This window comes from Gadus morhua, chromosome 15 (genome assembly GCF_902167405.1).
Source record: "Gadus morhua chromosome 15, gadMor3.0, whole genome shotgun sequence".
In the NCBI taxonomy this organism is placed as follows: Eukaryota; Metazoa; Chordata; class Actinopteri; order Gadiformes; family Gadidae; genus Gadus; species Gadus morhua.
The window spans coordinates 12,019,921-12,034,914 of NC_044062.1; the positions used below are offsets into that span (position 1 = coordinate 12,019,921).

At 44.0% G+C, this 14,994-nt stretch overlaps 1 protein-coding gene across 20 annotated transcripts in view; it reads left to right on the forward strand.

Moving 5' to 3' along the window:
* kcnma1a (potassium large conductance calcium-activated channel, subfamily M, alpha member 1a) overlaps window positions 1-14,994 on the forward strand; it is a 150,162-nt gene extending 135,168 nt beyond the window's left edge. For 11 of the 20 annotated variants that reach the window (XM_030378373.1, XM_030378372.1, XM_030378375.1 and 8 more), the window contains 6 exons: window positions 1,806-1,936; window positions 4,318-4,512; window positions 4,944-5,062; window positions 5,462-5,689; window positions 7,501-7,529; window positions 9,865-14,994. In XM_030378373.1, coding sequence (XP_030234233.1) covers window positions 1,806-1,936; window positions 4,318-4,512; window positions 4,944-5,062; window positions 5,462-5,689; window positions 7,501-7,529; window positions 9,865-10,016 — 854 coding nt within the window. In that variant the 3' untranslated portion in view covers window positions 10,017-14,994. The remainder of the gene's footprint in view (window positions 1-1,805; window positions 1,937-4,317; window positions 4,513-4,943; window positions 5,063-5,461; window positions 5,690-7,500; window positions 7,530-9,864) is intronic. The other 9 variants (XM_030378392.1, XM_030378377.1, XM_030378380.1 and 6 more) reach the window with 2 other exon arrangements.

Sequence of the window (14,994 nt, forward strand, 5' to 3'; positions counted from 1 at the left end):
TCATCTGTCCACTTCACATTTGCATCAGACTCCTCCGTCTCCATCTTCTCCTCCACCTCCTTCTATTCCTCCTCCACCCCCTCCACCTCCTTCTCCTCCTCCTATGACCAAAGCACATTTGCATCCGAGGCCACCTTCTCCAACTTCTCCTCCACCTCCTTCAACTCCTCCTCCTCCACCACCAACTCCTTCTATTCCTCCTTCCCCTCCTCCTCCACCACCTCCACCTCTTTCTATTCCTCCTTCACCTCCTCCTCCACCACCTCCAGCTCCTCCTCCTCCACCACCTCCACCTCCTTCTATTCCTCCTTCACCTCCTCCACCACCACCAACTCCTTCTATTCCTCCTTCCCCTCCTCCTCCACCACCTCCACCTCTTTCTATTCCTCCTTCACCTCCTCCTCCACCACCTCCACCTCTTTCGATTCCTCCTTCACCTCCTCCTCCACCACCTCCAGCTCCTCCTCCTCCACCTCCTCCACCACCACCACCACCTTCTCCTCCTCTTCCTCTGGCTACAGCACATTAGCCTCAGCCTCCTCCTCGCTGTTGACTGACACGTCTCCCGGTTCGTCAGGGCAGGAAAGCTGGGGAGAATGATTAGAGGAATATATTAGAGGAACATAACTTCCAAGATCAAAACCTGGTTTATGCTGTTTTATTTGGATTCTTTTTTTTCTTTTTTTTTTGCAGTTGTTGTGGTTGTTGTTTGTTTTTCTCCTCCAGACCTGATTGGCAGGGATTTTGCAGGAGACAAACACACAAAGATTTGCGCATTAAAAAACATTGTTGCCACTGATATTAATTTCATTCAAGGCCAACACTGTGATCACATGATTATGTTTGCCAAAAAGTTTTTGAGTGGTATTTGATTTCATCATTATTTTATTAAGTTTGGTGTGCCACACTCTGAAGGTACAACAACATTGTGTTGTTTTTGTCAGGCGTTCAAGTCTCACACCTTTTGCACTCTAACCTTAACACCACGGTTTGATTAATCAGTGCTTTGATTTGAATGTTTTATTGTATTATTACCTGGTTTATTCATTCATTTGTATTTCAGGGCACAGGTAAATATCGAGAGATGCTTATCTCAAAATAGTGATGATGTGCCCACAAACACATCTATCATGGAGAACTAATGCATGTTTTTTGTTTTATGGTATGCGCAAAGTGTCATCAATTCGGAGTGACTATTCATGACACAAAAAAGTGCATGAATTCAGATCTAAGCTCTCTGTTTATAAGGTGACATGGAATGTTGGTAATTAATTATGCTGATTAAGGAAACAGTGATCAAGTCCTTAATCAGTTCATTATTAACATTAATAATAATAATACATGTAATATTTATTAAGGAATGATATAATTGTATTGATAAAATATGATAAAACCGCTTCAATATCAATAGATTGGATATCAGTAGTTTTATTCACACTCATCTAATGCACTTTGCATCATGATTTACTGTCGAAGTTTAGCATTGAAAAATCACTATCCGGATCATTACTCTTTTCGACAGAAAAGATATCAGATTGAATGTGATACTATATATGTATATATCTTTATGCATATTATAGTCTTTTTTAGATTAAATGTGAGTGTGCATCTCTTTAAGCTTCGAATCATCCTTCTGACGATCGACGATCAACCAATGAAACGCCGGTTTCATGGAGTGCCGGTTTTCCTCCCCGGTGTGTGTGTGTGTGTGTGTGTGTGTGTTTGTGTGTGTGCGTTCTGCGTTCTGCGTGGGGGTCTCCCTCTATGTGTGTGTAACTCACCTCGTCCCCCTTCCTGTGTGCCAGTGAACGACTCCAACGTTCAGTTCCTGGACCAAGACGACGACGACGACCCCGACACGGAGCTGTACCTCACGCAGCCCTTCGCCTGCGGCACCGCCTTCGCCGTCAGCGTGCTCGACTCCCTCATGAGCGCAGTGAGTAGCCCCCCCCCATCCCCCTGGCACCCATCACTCTGCGTTGTGTACCCCCCGATTGACGCCTCGGAACGACACCCGCCCCCAGACCCCCGATAACGTATATGTATCGAGTCCTTTATCACAGCTACTACACAGCGACACCCCTAAACCAATTAACCCCCAATGAAATAAGGCAGAAACCTTGTGAAATAGTATTATTCCACTAACTATCTGCTAATATTATACATTCATAGTTATAGAAGTAGTAGTTGAAGAAGCACATTACTGTTATACTAATGAACAGTATTTTATTTCGTACAACTCAAAGATCCTGTATATATGAATGCAAATATGAACACACATGGGCCCATTTTGACCATGTGTATCAAGAAGGGCCCATTTTGATTGTATGTATGATTTAGGTCAAAAGTACCAGGCATCCATACTTAATATCCTATGAAAGCAATCGACGGAACCCGAAAATGGAACTCGCTCCAGAGCGTATTTAAAGTATAATCTTTTTATTCAGAAACATTCCCCCTCAGAGATAGACGACATGTGCACTTTAAAGCCACTTCCCCCCTCCGACATATCAACCTTTTTTTAACAGCTCGTGACGCCAACAGCCATCCAGCTCTTGATGTGTGCGTGCGTTTCCACAGTAAAAAAAAGGGGGCAGGGAAGGAGTTCACACAGCGAGTCAGATCATTAGACACATGGCTCCTGGTCTCTCGGAGGTGTTTAAATGAAACGCCACGTTGATCAGCCCCTTCCGCCGGCGACAGCCCCCGCCGCCACATCAAAGCACAAACTCCCGCCAGCGCTCCTCATTTTAAGTGTCATGAATTCCACTTTCAAGGGGCCTTATTAGGTCCTTTAACAAGCCAAGCACTAAGGTTGGGGTTTTAATTGCGGATACGATACAAGCAGGGCCATCACCGGGGCAAAGAGAAGCCTTTTCATCTCCCGTCACCTTCCGTCATCTCTGTAGTAAAAAAAAAAAAAAAAAAAAGAATAGGAAAAAGAAAACGAGAATATTAAAAAAAATAAAAACACACCTGCCTTTTGCTCTGCTTTCATTCACTGCTCTCATTCGCTCTGCCGACCTGACCAATCGCGTGCTTCCCCTTTGGGGAGTGGTAGTGGTGGTTCTGCTGCTGCTGCTGCTGCTGCTGCTGCTGTTGGGGGTAGTGGTGGTCGAGGCGGTGATGATGGCTTTATTCCCCGTGCGTGTGTCTCTCTCTCTTGGCAAGTGAGAGGGGTTAGCAGGGGTGGTGTGTAGAGAGGCCGGCTCCGCGGAGCAGCAGGCGTCAGCTGGCTAGTCTGCCGCTGGTCAGAGGTGAGGGCCGCTAATGGACAGTGCTCATCCATCATCAGGGCTCCGCAGGGCTGTCAGAGGGGGCCCCGGGGCCCGGGAGAGGGTGGCGGGGGTGGAGAAGGGGGAGAGAGAGCTAGAGAGAGTGAGAGACAGAGAGAGGAGCTGGTCTACTCTGAGGCTGGCCTCCATTGAGTGACATGGCCTGTCTCCACAAAGAGACACATGAAGAAAAGAAAAAAAACAGCCCCTGATGGGCGCTTGAGGGGGGTGAGGGGGTGAGGGGGTGGTCTGACACGCTCAGACGGCTGGCGGATCTCTGGTTCAAAGAGAATAGAAATGGTGGGGTTTATTGGGCCACTTGTTCACTTGTTTTTCAGTTTTTTTGTATTAATACTGGAATATCACACCGTTGGGTGGCTCACGTTTTCCTGTGAATTATCAGCAGCAGAGGGCCGCAGTTGTGGGAAGGTTATCACCGACGATGAATTGAGACGTTGCGATGTGATAAGGAAATAACCTTGGAAACGTATTGCGCCTGAAATGTCTTTAAATGTCTCCTCCTGTAGCCTGCCAGTCGTGAGATACGGGTTAGACACAATTCAAACAGTCGCAGATTAGATAGGAAGAAACCAATCGTAGCATTTTTCCACATCTGCCCATCTGAATTTGGCACTCTGATGACATTGACTACCCCCTCCCTCACTCCCTCCCTCCTTCCCTCCCTCCCACCTTCCCTCTCTCCCACCTTCCCTCTCTCCCTCCCTCCTTCCCTCCCTCCCTCCCACCCTCTCTCCCTCCCTCCCACCTTCCCTCCTTCTCTCCCTCCTTCCCTCCCTCCTTCCCTCCATCCCTCCCTCCTTCCCTCCCTTCCTCCCCCCCTCCTTCCCTCCTTCTCTCCCTCCTTCCCTCCATCCCTCCCTCCTTCCCTCCCTTCCTCCCTCCCTCCCTCCCTCCCTCCCTCCTTCCCTCCAACCATTCCACCCCTCCCACTCCTTCTGTCCTTCCCCACTCTCCTTGCCCCCTTCCTCCTTCCTCTACATCCCTCCCTCTCCCTCCCTCACCCCTTCCTCCCCTCCCTCAGACGTACTTCAACGACAACATCCTGACGTTGATCCGTACCCTGGTGACGGGCGGGGCCACCCCTGAGCTGGAGGCCCTGCTGGCGGAGGAGAACGCCCTACAGGGGGGCTACAGCACCCCGCAGACTCTGGCCAACCGCGACCGCTGTCGCGTGGCCCAGCTGGCCCTCTACGACGGGCCCTTCGCCGACCTGGGGGTAAGAGATGAGGACACCATGACCCCACTGTGTGTCCGGAGGCCTCCACTGGTCTTGGATTAGATTTCATTGGTAGCATCTTTAGCGTTGTTATCTTTGATATTGGAATTATAAGCCTTCCTTTTTGTGTTTCGAGGTCATGTTTCGTTGATTCCCTCACTTAAGTTTGATTTGGTTCTGATCTGAATAATTGCGCTCCAACTCTCGTCCAACCACTTATGAATTGTAATGATTACTTTTCTCGTGAGGTTATTGTTTCGATAAGATTAATACTGAGTTTGGTTCATGTTGTTTTTTGCTCACGTTTGACTTGAAACTTGAAACTTACATTTTCTAGATGTTAAATATTAGCATTTTAATTGTCCAACGACGTCAAGCTACCCATTCTGCCACTGATGCTATCTTGTTGTTGTTCTGTATGTCTTCCCCAGGATGGCGGTTGCTACGGTGACCTGTTCTGTAAAGCGTTGAAGACGTACAACATGCTGTGCTTTGGGATCTACAGATTAAGGGACGCTCATATGACTTCACCAAGCGGTTGCACGAAACGGTACAGTGTCCCAATGGACATTATTTTCCAGGCTTGACATTTGTTTAACTTTCATTCATAGCGCACCTGTGGTACCATTAAGTCACCTTACAACTGAGTTAACAGTGAATCAGGAAAACAATCACAAATAGACTAAGAGGAAAAAAAAAATACGGCAAACTTTAGGATAAATAAATCGAGGAATAGATAGTTTTGTGGTTTTTGTATTTGACACCCAGCCAAAAGGTACTGGGTTTGATTCCCAATTTACATAATTTATCTATAGGCATCCCTTAGCCCAATGCCCCATCCCTCGCTACTTCTTAATGACATAAAGGCTAAATCACACTGTGTCTGCATGACAAATAGCTGTGTCATCAACGTGTCCGACTCAACTCCCTGACCCTTTGTGTTGCCCAGGTACGTGATCACCAACCCGCCGTACGACTTTGAGCTGGTGCCCACCGACCTGATCTTCTGCCTCATGCAGTTCGACCACAATGCGGGCCAGTCCCGGGCCAGCCTCTCCCACTCCTCCCATTCCTCCCATTCTTCCAGCAAAAAGAGCTCTTCCGTCCACTCCATCCCCAACCCCAGCAGTCGACAGAACCGGAGCAGCAAGAGTCGGGAGGCGCGGGACAAACAGAAGTGCGTACACATTTTCTATTTGTGTTATTAGCGTTGTAAGCATTGATAGTGTTGGAAACAACTTTATAACACTTGATAAGGTTCAGTCATCTCTAAGCCATTCCTAAGCCTTTGGTGAATGATGAACTATTCATGAACAAAACGTAGAGCCAGACATAGAGCTGTCTGGCTCTATGTCAAAGAGCCAGACAGCAATGTTGATTAGCCATTACAAGCAATGTCCGAAACGACCCTCCAGTGACATCACACGTGGTAGTGTCAAACCAGATGTATGATGGATAGATCAGCCCACCAGTTGGTACAGTCCAATGGGTAGGCTGGTCTATATATCTATAATTGTATACTTGTGTTTTGTTGATGATAAGTTCATTATTAACTAAAGGCGTATAAATTACTTGTGACTGACCGTTATTGTAAAGTATGTTACCTCGCATTGTAATAGCGTTATTTAGTATTCATTTTTATCAAGATGTCATGTTTACGTGATCAGACTGATGGTTCTCTCTCTCAGTTTGATTTGGCTTGTGTCAGTGCGTATGCATGTGTTTGTCTCGTGCGTGTGTATGTGTGTGTGTGTTTGTCAGAAGGATGCTTAGAACGACGTGTTGACATGTGGTACTGTGCGTGTGTGTTTTTCCTGTGTGATTTGTGCTCAGTGACCTTGTCATGTTTGTGGGTTGTTTTTTTGCCATAATCATTTGCATGTGGACCCCATTCTTGCATCACAGCAACCATTTGAACAGGCATTTCGGATCAATAAACTGCCTGAATGAGGAGGCACATTTATAGTCTTATAACACTTGTTAACTCGCTCTTAAAGACCTAACTCCCTCTTTAATACTTAAGTTAAACCAAAGCCCATCTTTTCACAGCCTGCCACTAGATAGCTCTTAGACAGCCATTAAAACCGGTTGAATTGAAATACGGTTTAATTTGTTCTCAATCTATTCACATTCCCTAGAAACACACATGATAAATATACATCGCTTTCTGTTGTGTAAGACCCTATATTTAGATATTTTAAGTTCTACTCCGATAGAATCAAAGTAGCAAATCACTGTTCATTGTAAGTATTGTGCTTTGATATTTGTTTATCTTAGCAATCATGATCAAGAACACGATAGCGATTAGGTACTTGATCATGGATGCGCTGTGTCATCACTTGTTTAGTGTTAGTTGTATAATCAAGATGTCGTGTGTACGCTACCAGACATTGCTTACGTTTGTTAAGATGCCCTGTTGACCACGCGTACATTATGAGTAGTTCGAACACCATTTCCCCCATTATTTAGTGGTGTTAGTGTTATGTAGTTCCCAGTGCATATGTTCTGCTTCAGTGCATGTGCATGTTGATAGAAGTCTGTGTTCAGGTGATTGATTAATTATCAACTCCTTATCCTGAAATTAAGATATATCTTTTGATAATAATAGATCGTTTTGGTGAAATATGCATGCAACATGCTTCTCACTTGATGACCAGCCAGCATAAATAATGATTTAGAATTTAACTCTTACTTATTTTCTATTTTTAAGGATTAAGATAAAATAAGATATCAACACAATTCTATTTTAAAAGCATGCAGATTTGTTACAGCTGTACTCACCTTTTTAAAAAACACCAATATAAATATATATTTGGAAATACTTTGTTTGTGGAAAGACATAAGGTCACACACAGGATGTAGGGCTATAACCGAGGCAGTGTCCTTCACTGCACCAGGTAGCCCTATAGCATGCGCCTGTGTGTATTATGCCTTGTAAAGACTTAATACAACTTACTCACGTTAGATTACTTACCTCTCCCTCTGAAGTGCAACAAGGATGAGTAGAATGGGCCAAGGTACGCCAAAGTTAACCATTCCGCATGACTTAGCAACCGCTGCCAAGGGCTCCCGCTTCATAACTATGTCCCCCACGGAGATCGTTATGACGGGAGGGATTGATTTATTTTTTTGGTTTGATTTATCATTTCTTTTGTTGTTTAAGATGCACTGTTAAACCACGCCTCATTTCGATTTATTTTTTATTTTGCTTTTTTATCAACAAAAAAAAGCAAAAGTGTGTGCTGTTGTTATTACCCTCGACCATCTCCACTCTGCATGTGGTTGACCACACTTGTTTGTGCTTTTTTTTATCTTCAATTAATCGTTGAGTTTTCTAGATGAAATTTACTGCAATTTCACCCTCCTCCCCAATACCCTAATTTTTTTAATTAATATTCACTTATAAAAAAAATTCACCCATTTTTTATTTTTAAGTTATTTCCACTGGAGATGTTTTTTTGCATTGTGTGAGAGGTCCGTGTGTTTGCACATATCCTTTCTTATTAATGTATGTTATGCGAAAATCACTGGCACAGTATATGTTTTTCCTATTGTATGCTATCAGATTACATGGTATTTGATGTCCTCATGTCTCACACGATCAGCGCTACAGGGCCTTATCACTCTTATCGTCACCACCGGGAACGAAAAAAACACTTCAAAACGATCCCACGTCACAAGACCTCACACACACACACGCAACGGTGTGCAAGCGGTCACGCGTTTCCCACTCAGACACATCGCTCGGGGCTGTATCGTCACAGGCGTTGCTGGGGCTGCGGCCAAAGTTGGGCTCGCGAAATCGCCCAGAACTTTAAGAGCGTCAAACACGCAAAGCCATCTCTCTCCTCGCTGGTGGGGGGAAAGTGGGGGAGTGGGAAGGCGTGGCGAATTGAAAGTGTAAATGAAAGACGGGGGATATGAGTCTGAGAGGTACACTGCATGTCATTTCTGCGCGCCTGATATGCCGGTTTGAGGCCACCTGAGCGTATCGGCTGCCAGACGGCTGCGTGGCAGACTCCCTCGCCTCAGCCGGGGGCCGGGCTCCCCACATCAAATGGCCCTGGTGCTGTGCGTCGGCCCGCGGCCCTCAGCCTGCTGACACGCCATACACACAAATGAGGCTGCCCCGCGCAAGTCTGCATGCCCTGCGCGCACACACACGCGCGCGCGCCTGCGCAAACGCACACATACAGGGCGTGCAGACCTACACACTCATGCACTCTTGCACACACGCATGCTTGCTTAGTTCATTTACAAATTCAGTTTTGGTAGTACCCACGCGCACACACTCACACACACACATGCGAGCACTGTGTACTCATACACCCACACGCATGCATACACATACACTCAGACTTTCACGAGTATATACACACACACACACACCCACACAGATGCGTCTGCACAGACTCACACACACAGACACACATACAAAATCACATGCACATTCAGATTCACAGACTAACCCTCCACACTTTATTACACGTTAGAATTAGATATCACCCCGTAAGGGAAGGGCATGTGGAGGAGCATTAGTAATTCCTACCAGCTGCTAGGAACTAGTTTACTAACAGCAGAAAAGTCGAAAGGTGCCCTGCACTTTGCATTTGCTTTTGGCCACAGACAAAGTGAAGCAGCCTAGCACTTTGCAGAACTTTGCGTGTGTGTGTGCATATCAAGGACAAATACCATTGATTTTAATGCTATATCAGCATTCTTATAATGAAGTTGTGGCACACACAAAAGGCAAGGAATTACAATAGTAATTTCCCAATTCTTACTTTAATATTAGCAAAAACATAATTGTAAATTATTTAAAATAAATACTCAACTACATAAATGGTCAATTCAGTGAGTATTTTATTTGCTATTGGGATAAACTGAAAAAACATAAATGAATAAGAATTCCCCTTTATGTGTTTATGTCAACAAAAAAATCAATTCTATATGTTCTTGGATTCTGAACCTGAATTATTATGTTTTTAGGATACACTAATACTACTACACTACTACCTCAAGACTCTGTGTTCAAAATTCTCACATATTGTAGGCTACCATACAGAACTTCAACTGGGCAAAGATCAGTCAGATCAACAGTGTTTATTGTCAAAAGAATTGTGTTTCTTCAATACATTTACATTACATAACGTCTTACCCTACATGATTTAGTACTGACTTTACCATTTAAACCAAACCTAGGGTGCAGAACAGTTAGGAGTCTGAGAATCCCGCTGAGCAAAGCCCTTAAGCACCATGGCTCACGTTAAACATTCAAAACTAACTCAAGCTCCGCTAACTCTTGTTTTTCTTCTTCTTTTTCTCCTTCATGTGCTGCCTTGTCCTCCGCAGAAAAGAAATGGTTTACAGATGAACCAGAGAACGCCTACCAACGGAACATTCAGATAAAGCCCATGAACACCCACATGGCTAACCAAGTCAACCAATACAAATCCACTAGTAGTCTGATTCCACCAATCAGAGAAGTTGAAGACGAATGCTGAAGCACACCAGGTTCTTTGAAGACTTGGGGAGAAAAAAATCCAGAGAATCTTTTTCCGAGATTGCAGGAGACGAACTGATGAATGAAGGAATGATAGGACGAAGGTGACAGTGACGACGATGATGACGATGATGATGATGTTGTTTGCGATGGATGACATGCCTCCTTACTCACCTTCCAGAAGTATATTTTGGAAGAGGAACACACACACCTCGAAGGGACCTTCTATGTGTATTACCTTTAATGTAACTTTTCACGCTCTCTGACATTTGTTTTTATTTATTAATGTGTTCATAGACATGTACATATCGACAATCAGAAAGAAGGATTGTACAGCCCCTCCACCCCCCCTAGCACTTTTTTTGGAATAATTTTGAGGAGAGAGAAGAAGAAACAAACAAAAAAAAAAAGAGTACTTCCTGAAATTCTTTGCAATAGTTCACCTCCTTTGTGTTGCCGGACCCCCCGCTCTTCAGAGGGGGAGGAGGAGTCGGGGCTGCGGCAGTAGGTTGCTCTTCCCACCATCACCCGAAGATACCCCACCACCCCCCAACACCACCCAACACCATCCCAGAACGAGTCTTCTTCAAACGGAGGGGTTCCTCGCTGTCTCGCTTCTCTCATGTCCGCCTTTGTTTTCAGTTGCTCCAAAAAAATTATGAAAATTCATCTGACCAGACCACCAACCCCAACTACCACCACCACCTCCCCCTTTCCCTCCACCAACCCCTCCAGCTTTGGAAATAACATCAACAGAAGAGTGTCAAGTGAAGAAATGATTGGCTTGGATAGATGAAGAGGCAGCTCACAAACGGCTTTGTTTGTTGGTGTTAGTGGGGCAGTGGTGATGGTGTTGGCGGGAGGTGGTGGCGCCGCATTGGACGCTACGCTACGTCACCTGCTAGCGTCCTTTCAGCCCCAACTGAGCAAAAAAAAATATATTCGTGTTCAGGAATTCATGTAATTGAATGCAAAGTGTTTGTTGGGAATGTGTTGTCTGCAAGAAGAACGCAACCCCCCATCCACTCCTCGTCTCCCTCCCCACCACCATCCCCTCTTGTCCTGGGAGCGTCATGCTAGCCGTTATGCTAGCCGTCATGCTAGCTGTGGCTCATCCAGCGCTGTGTCGCATGACATGTGCCAGAGCTCGGCTGTTGTAAAGCGATAAGTGCAGTTGATCAACTTGAACTAAAATACATGAGAGGCACGGCACATACTCTTACCTAGCTGTGTCCCTTCATGGGTTCAGCAATGTTTCCGGCATTTGTACATGCCATCTGTGTGTTAATGTGTGGGGTGTGTGCCTGTGTGTGTGTGTGTGCGTGTTTGAGTGTCACAAAACACGTTTTTCCCTTCTTCGCTGGCTAGTGCTGTCTCACCTTTCCCCTTGTCCGCCTGTGTGAGCAGGTGTGGCTTTGTGGGAACCGCATGCTGGATCGAGGGTCTAATGTGGCAGCCACGGCAAAAAGAAACAAGCCTCTAACCCATCCAAATGCGCTAGTAGATTGACAACCGCAATGTGTTGCATAATCCGCACCACAAAAGAAAACACTACTCCCAACTAGGATTGAGCTATGTTATGGTCAGAAGCAGCTGTTCAGCCCAGTTTGGGCATCAACATACCTCCTCCATTGACAGCAGAAACGGGGGCGTTAAACAGGAAAACAGCAGAGTTGTACATCCTCTGAATGTTTTTGTCTGTTCTTAAAATCGAACGGCGAGTCGTAAAAATGCCACATATTGCATAAAAGTGGGCTTTTTAATGGGCCCTCCTCTGATCAGAGTCACTGCCTGGCATAGGGTTGGCACAGAGGCAATAAAGAGCTTGGATGTTCTCTGTTGCCAACCCAGATGTCATTCGCCACTAAAACCCAAACCTGCTGCATTCACGACCTTAACATACGAACAGCTCAATCATAGTTGGGGAGAAAAAAAAAAGTGGAGGCTTCCGAATGAGAGCTTAGAGTTGGAGTTGTGTGTGTGTGTTCCGCGTACTGCCGTTGTGGCATGAGAGGCTGGTGTCTTTGTTGCACATGGCAAGGCTTCGTCAGATCCATATTTCCACTGTGATCGCGGTGAAGGGGTAGGGCAAAGGAGGCGTGACGGGGGGGCCTCGGCTTGGAGCTACTGAACTAGTAACCTTCACTACAAATGGATTTATAAAAAGAACGTATAGACATGATTATTTTGTATCCATGAGCATAGTCATTTTGTACTTATTTTTATACATAGTTTTAAAAAAGAAGCGCTAAAGAAAAATAACGAATGATTCCAACGGCATCATTCATTTCGACGGCGCATCAGAGCATTGTGTTAAAAAAGATATTAATATCTGCTTGGTAACATGCTAAAACTAACAAAGTAAGTACTACAGGTTTTTAGTTGAGTTTTGACAAAATCCAGATTACGATCACTGTTCCTCACCCAACAGCCTAACATGTCTGCTTACTGCCTGTAGAAACACAATGGTGTGATCTAGCTAAATATCTTTTGCTTCAACAGATTGATAATCATTGTGAGCATTCAGTGTGGCGTACCTACGACTTGAAAGAATGCGTGCGAATGAACGTTTTACTAAGACGTGGTAAATCACAAGATTTATCCAAGAGTGAGAAGGGGAAAGGGGATATTGCAAGTGAGTCTTCTTAAAAACTTACAGGAACGACCCTGTATATGGGAAATCTGAAAAATTGAATCTGAAATTGACCTAAATTAGGTCACAGTCAGGCTGGAGAGCATTGGAGGTGTGTGAGCTTTTGTGTGTGAGTCGATAAACACACAGAAAAAGAAAAGGCAGTAAAAGTGACAGGGAGGCAGTAAGCATTTGACAATGGCGATCCCTTAGCCAAGATATTTTACTTCATAGCTTGTAAAAGAAAATAAAAGCAGCATTTTTAGAATGAGGTTAAAAAAAAATTACGTTAAAACATAATGTTGTGATAATAACTATGTTGTGTAAGTTCAACCCATTTTATAGACCGCATTTCTTTCTCTAACCAAACGATCTGAGCTTTAATGTCCGTCTATTGGGTGTGGTGCAACTTTAACACATTGTCCTGAAGTGAACTCTTGAACTGTAATTACATCATCGTCACATTTTGTAGCAAATAGATTTCTTTAGAGAAATAGAAGAAAAACAAACAAACATGTGAATAAAATGTATGTATAATTGGGTTTGTGCATAGCATAACTTGCTAGCCTAAAACAATAAGTAAAAATGAATATTTGATATCATTGCAATGGCTCGAATACATAGAATCGACAGGTATAAAAAGCCCAATTTGAACCTTCCTTTTACAGGACTTTAGTATAGAAAAGGAGAATGAAACGAAAGCATGGGACGGTTTATAAAAATGCCAGGTTTGAATTTATTTTCAGCAATGCTTAAAAAGACAGAGAACACCCTTAATTTTGTTGTGTTCTTATGTAAAAGAAAAAAAACCTTTTTACTGCAGGGTACACATTCCATGTTTTCGGCTGTTGTCATCGTGCGTCTCTTCATATTACCCACACATTGTAAAAAAAGAACAGAAAACTATCACAACTGATATGTTTACAGGTTTTTCTTACTTTTTCACCAATGTACAGGTAACCGAAACATCGTGTTTTAAGAAAAAGAAAAAAATGTAATTTAAACCATCCAGCGCGACCATTACACGCTAGTCCAATATCTCACAATTTCTCATCTCGTTACGCTCGATCGCTAAACAACGTACCCCTCGATTTGAAGCTCACTCGGGCGGGAAAAGTATTATCAATGCCGCAGTCCCCCCTCCCTCCATGGTATGTGAACACATGTACAACCGCGGTCTTTCTTCCTTTATGTGTACGTCTTTGTCCTTGACTATATATCTATACGTATGCCTCTAAACAAACGTTTTGGAGTGTCTTTTGAAGTGCCATGAGAAGTTTCTGTTTTCGCGTCCCGAGGCGTCCCTTCAGTCATTCGCTAATAGTAAGAGACCGAGGAGAGTCCCGGTTGAGTTTTTATCCAGGTTAGAATGGCGTCATACTGGCATGGGGAACATCCAAGCCATCCATGCCTCCATGCCAGTACAGTGCCAGGCAGTGCAGAGCTACGACTCTACAGGAGGTCCCATTTTCTGTAAGCCCCACTATTGCGAAAAGTGGCATTTGAAGCGGCTCGGGTGGAACCGCAGATAGACCTATCTGTATGTCCCCCCCACCCCCCCACCCCACAAGCTGTGAGGAGAATATCCTATTGTCCCTGTTCTGTGAGGGACACTGTTGTACATTGACAGTGCAAGGCGTGGTATTGAAGTGAGGTTTAGTGTGTCGAAACTACGAATGACTGAAGGACGCTCGTGGTCAACGCGGATCAACTGGGCCCATGACATGTTTTCTGTGTCCACGTCACAAAATGGAGTCTACTACACATGATGTGTTGCTATGCTACTACAGTATGCTGCATTCTTTTTTGTCAAGCTATTTTCCTGCTGTAAATGATGGATATAATAACTTATTTGCTGGGAATTGTACTATATATATAATAGAATTTATGAAACTGGGGGTCGAGGGGGTTGGATTTAAGTCTTAACCCATTTAAATTGCATTTTGCAATTTTTATGTTGCTTTTTTTTGAGGAAAAAATGAAACTTGCCGATTTCTTTTGGTGTTTTTTTTAAATTATTTTGGCAGATTTCCGTTCAGGAAGAATTCAACTCCCTGCTCTCATGAATCACATATCGATATGTTGGCGCATCATTAATGCAGGAAACTGAGTTTTTTTTTCATAGTCTACTTAGTTTTGGATTTGTTGAAGATATAATGATAACTGGATAATTTGATGGTGCTGAGTTGATCTACCTGACTCTGTCAAATATAATCTGAAGATAAATATACTGTCTTGTACAAAAAGTTTGTACATATACTGTACATGGTTTCTTTTTGTATTTTCTCAAATTAAAATGGATGTATTTGTGTTCTAAAAAAAATAAATCTCCTCATATTTCATTCCA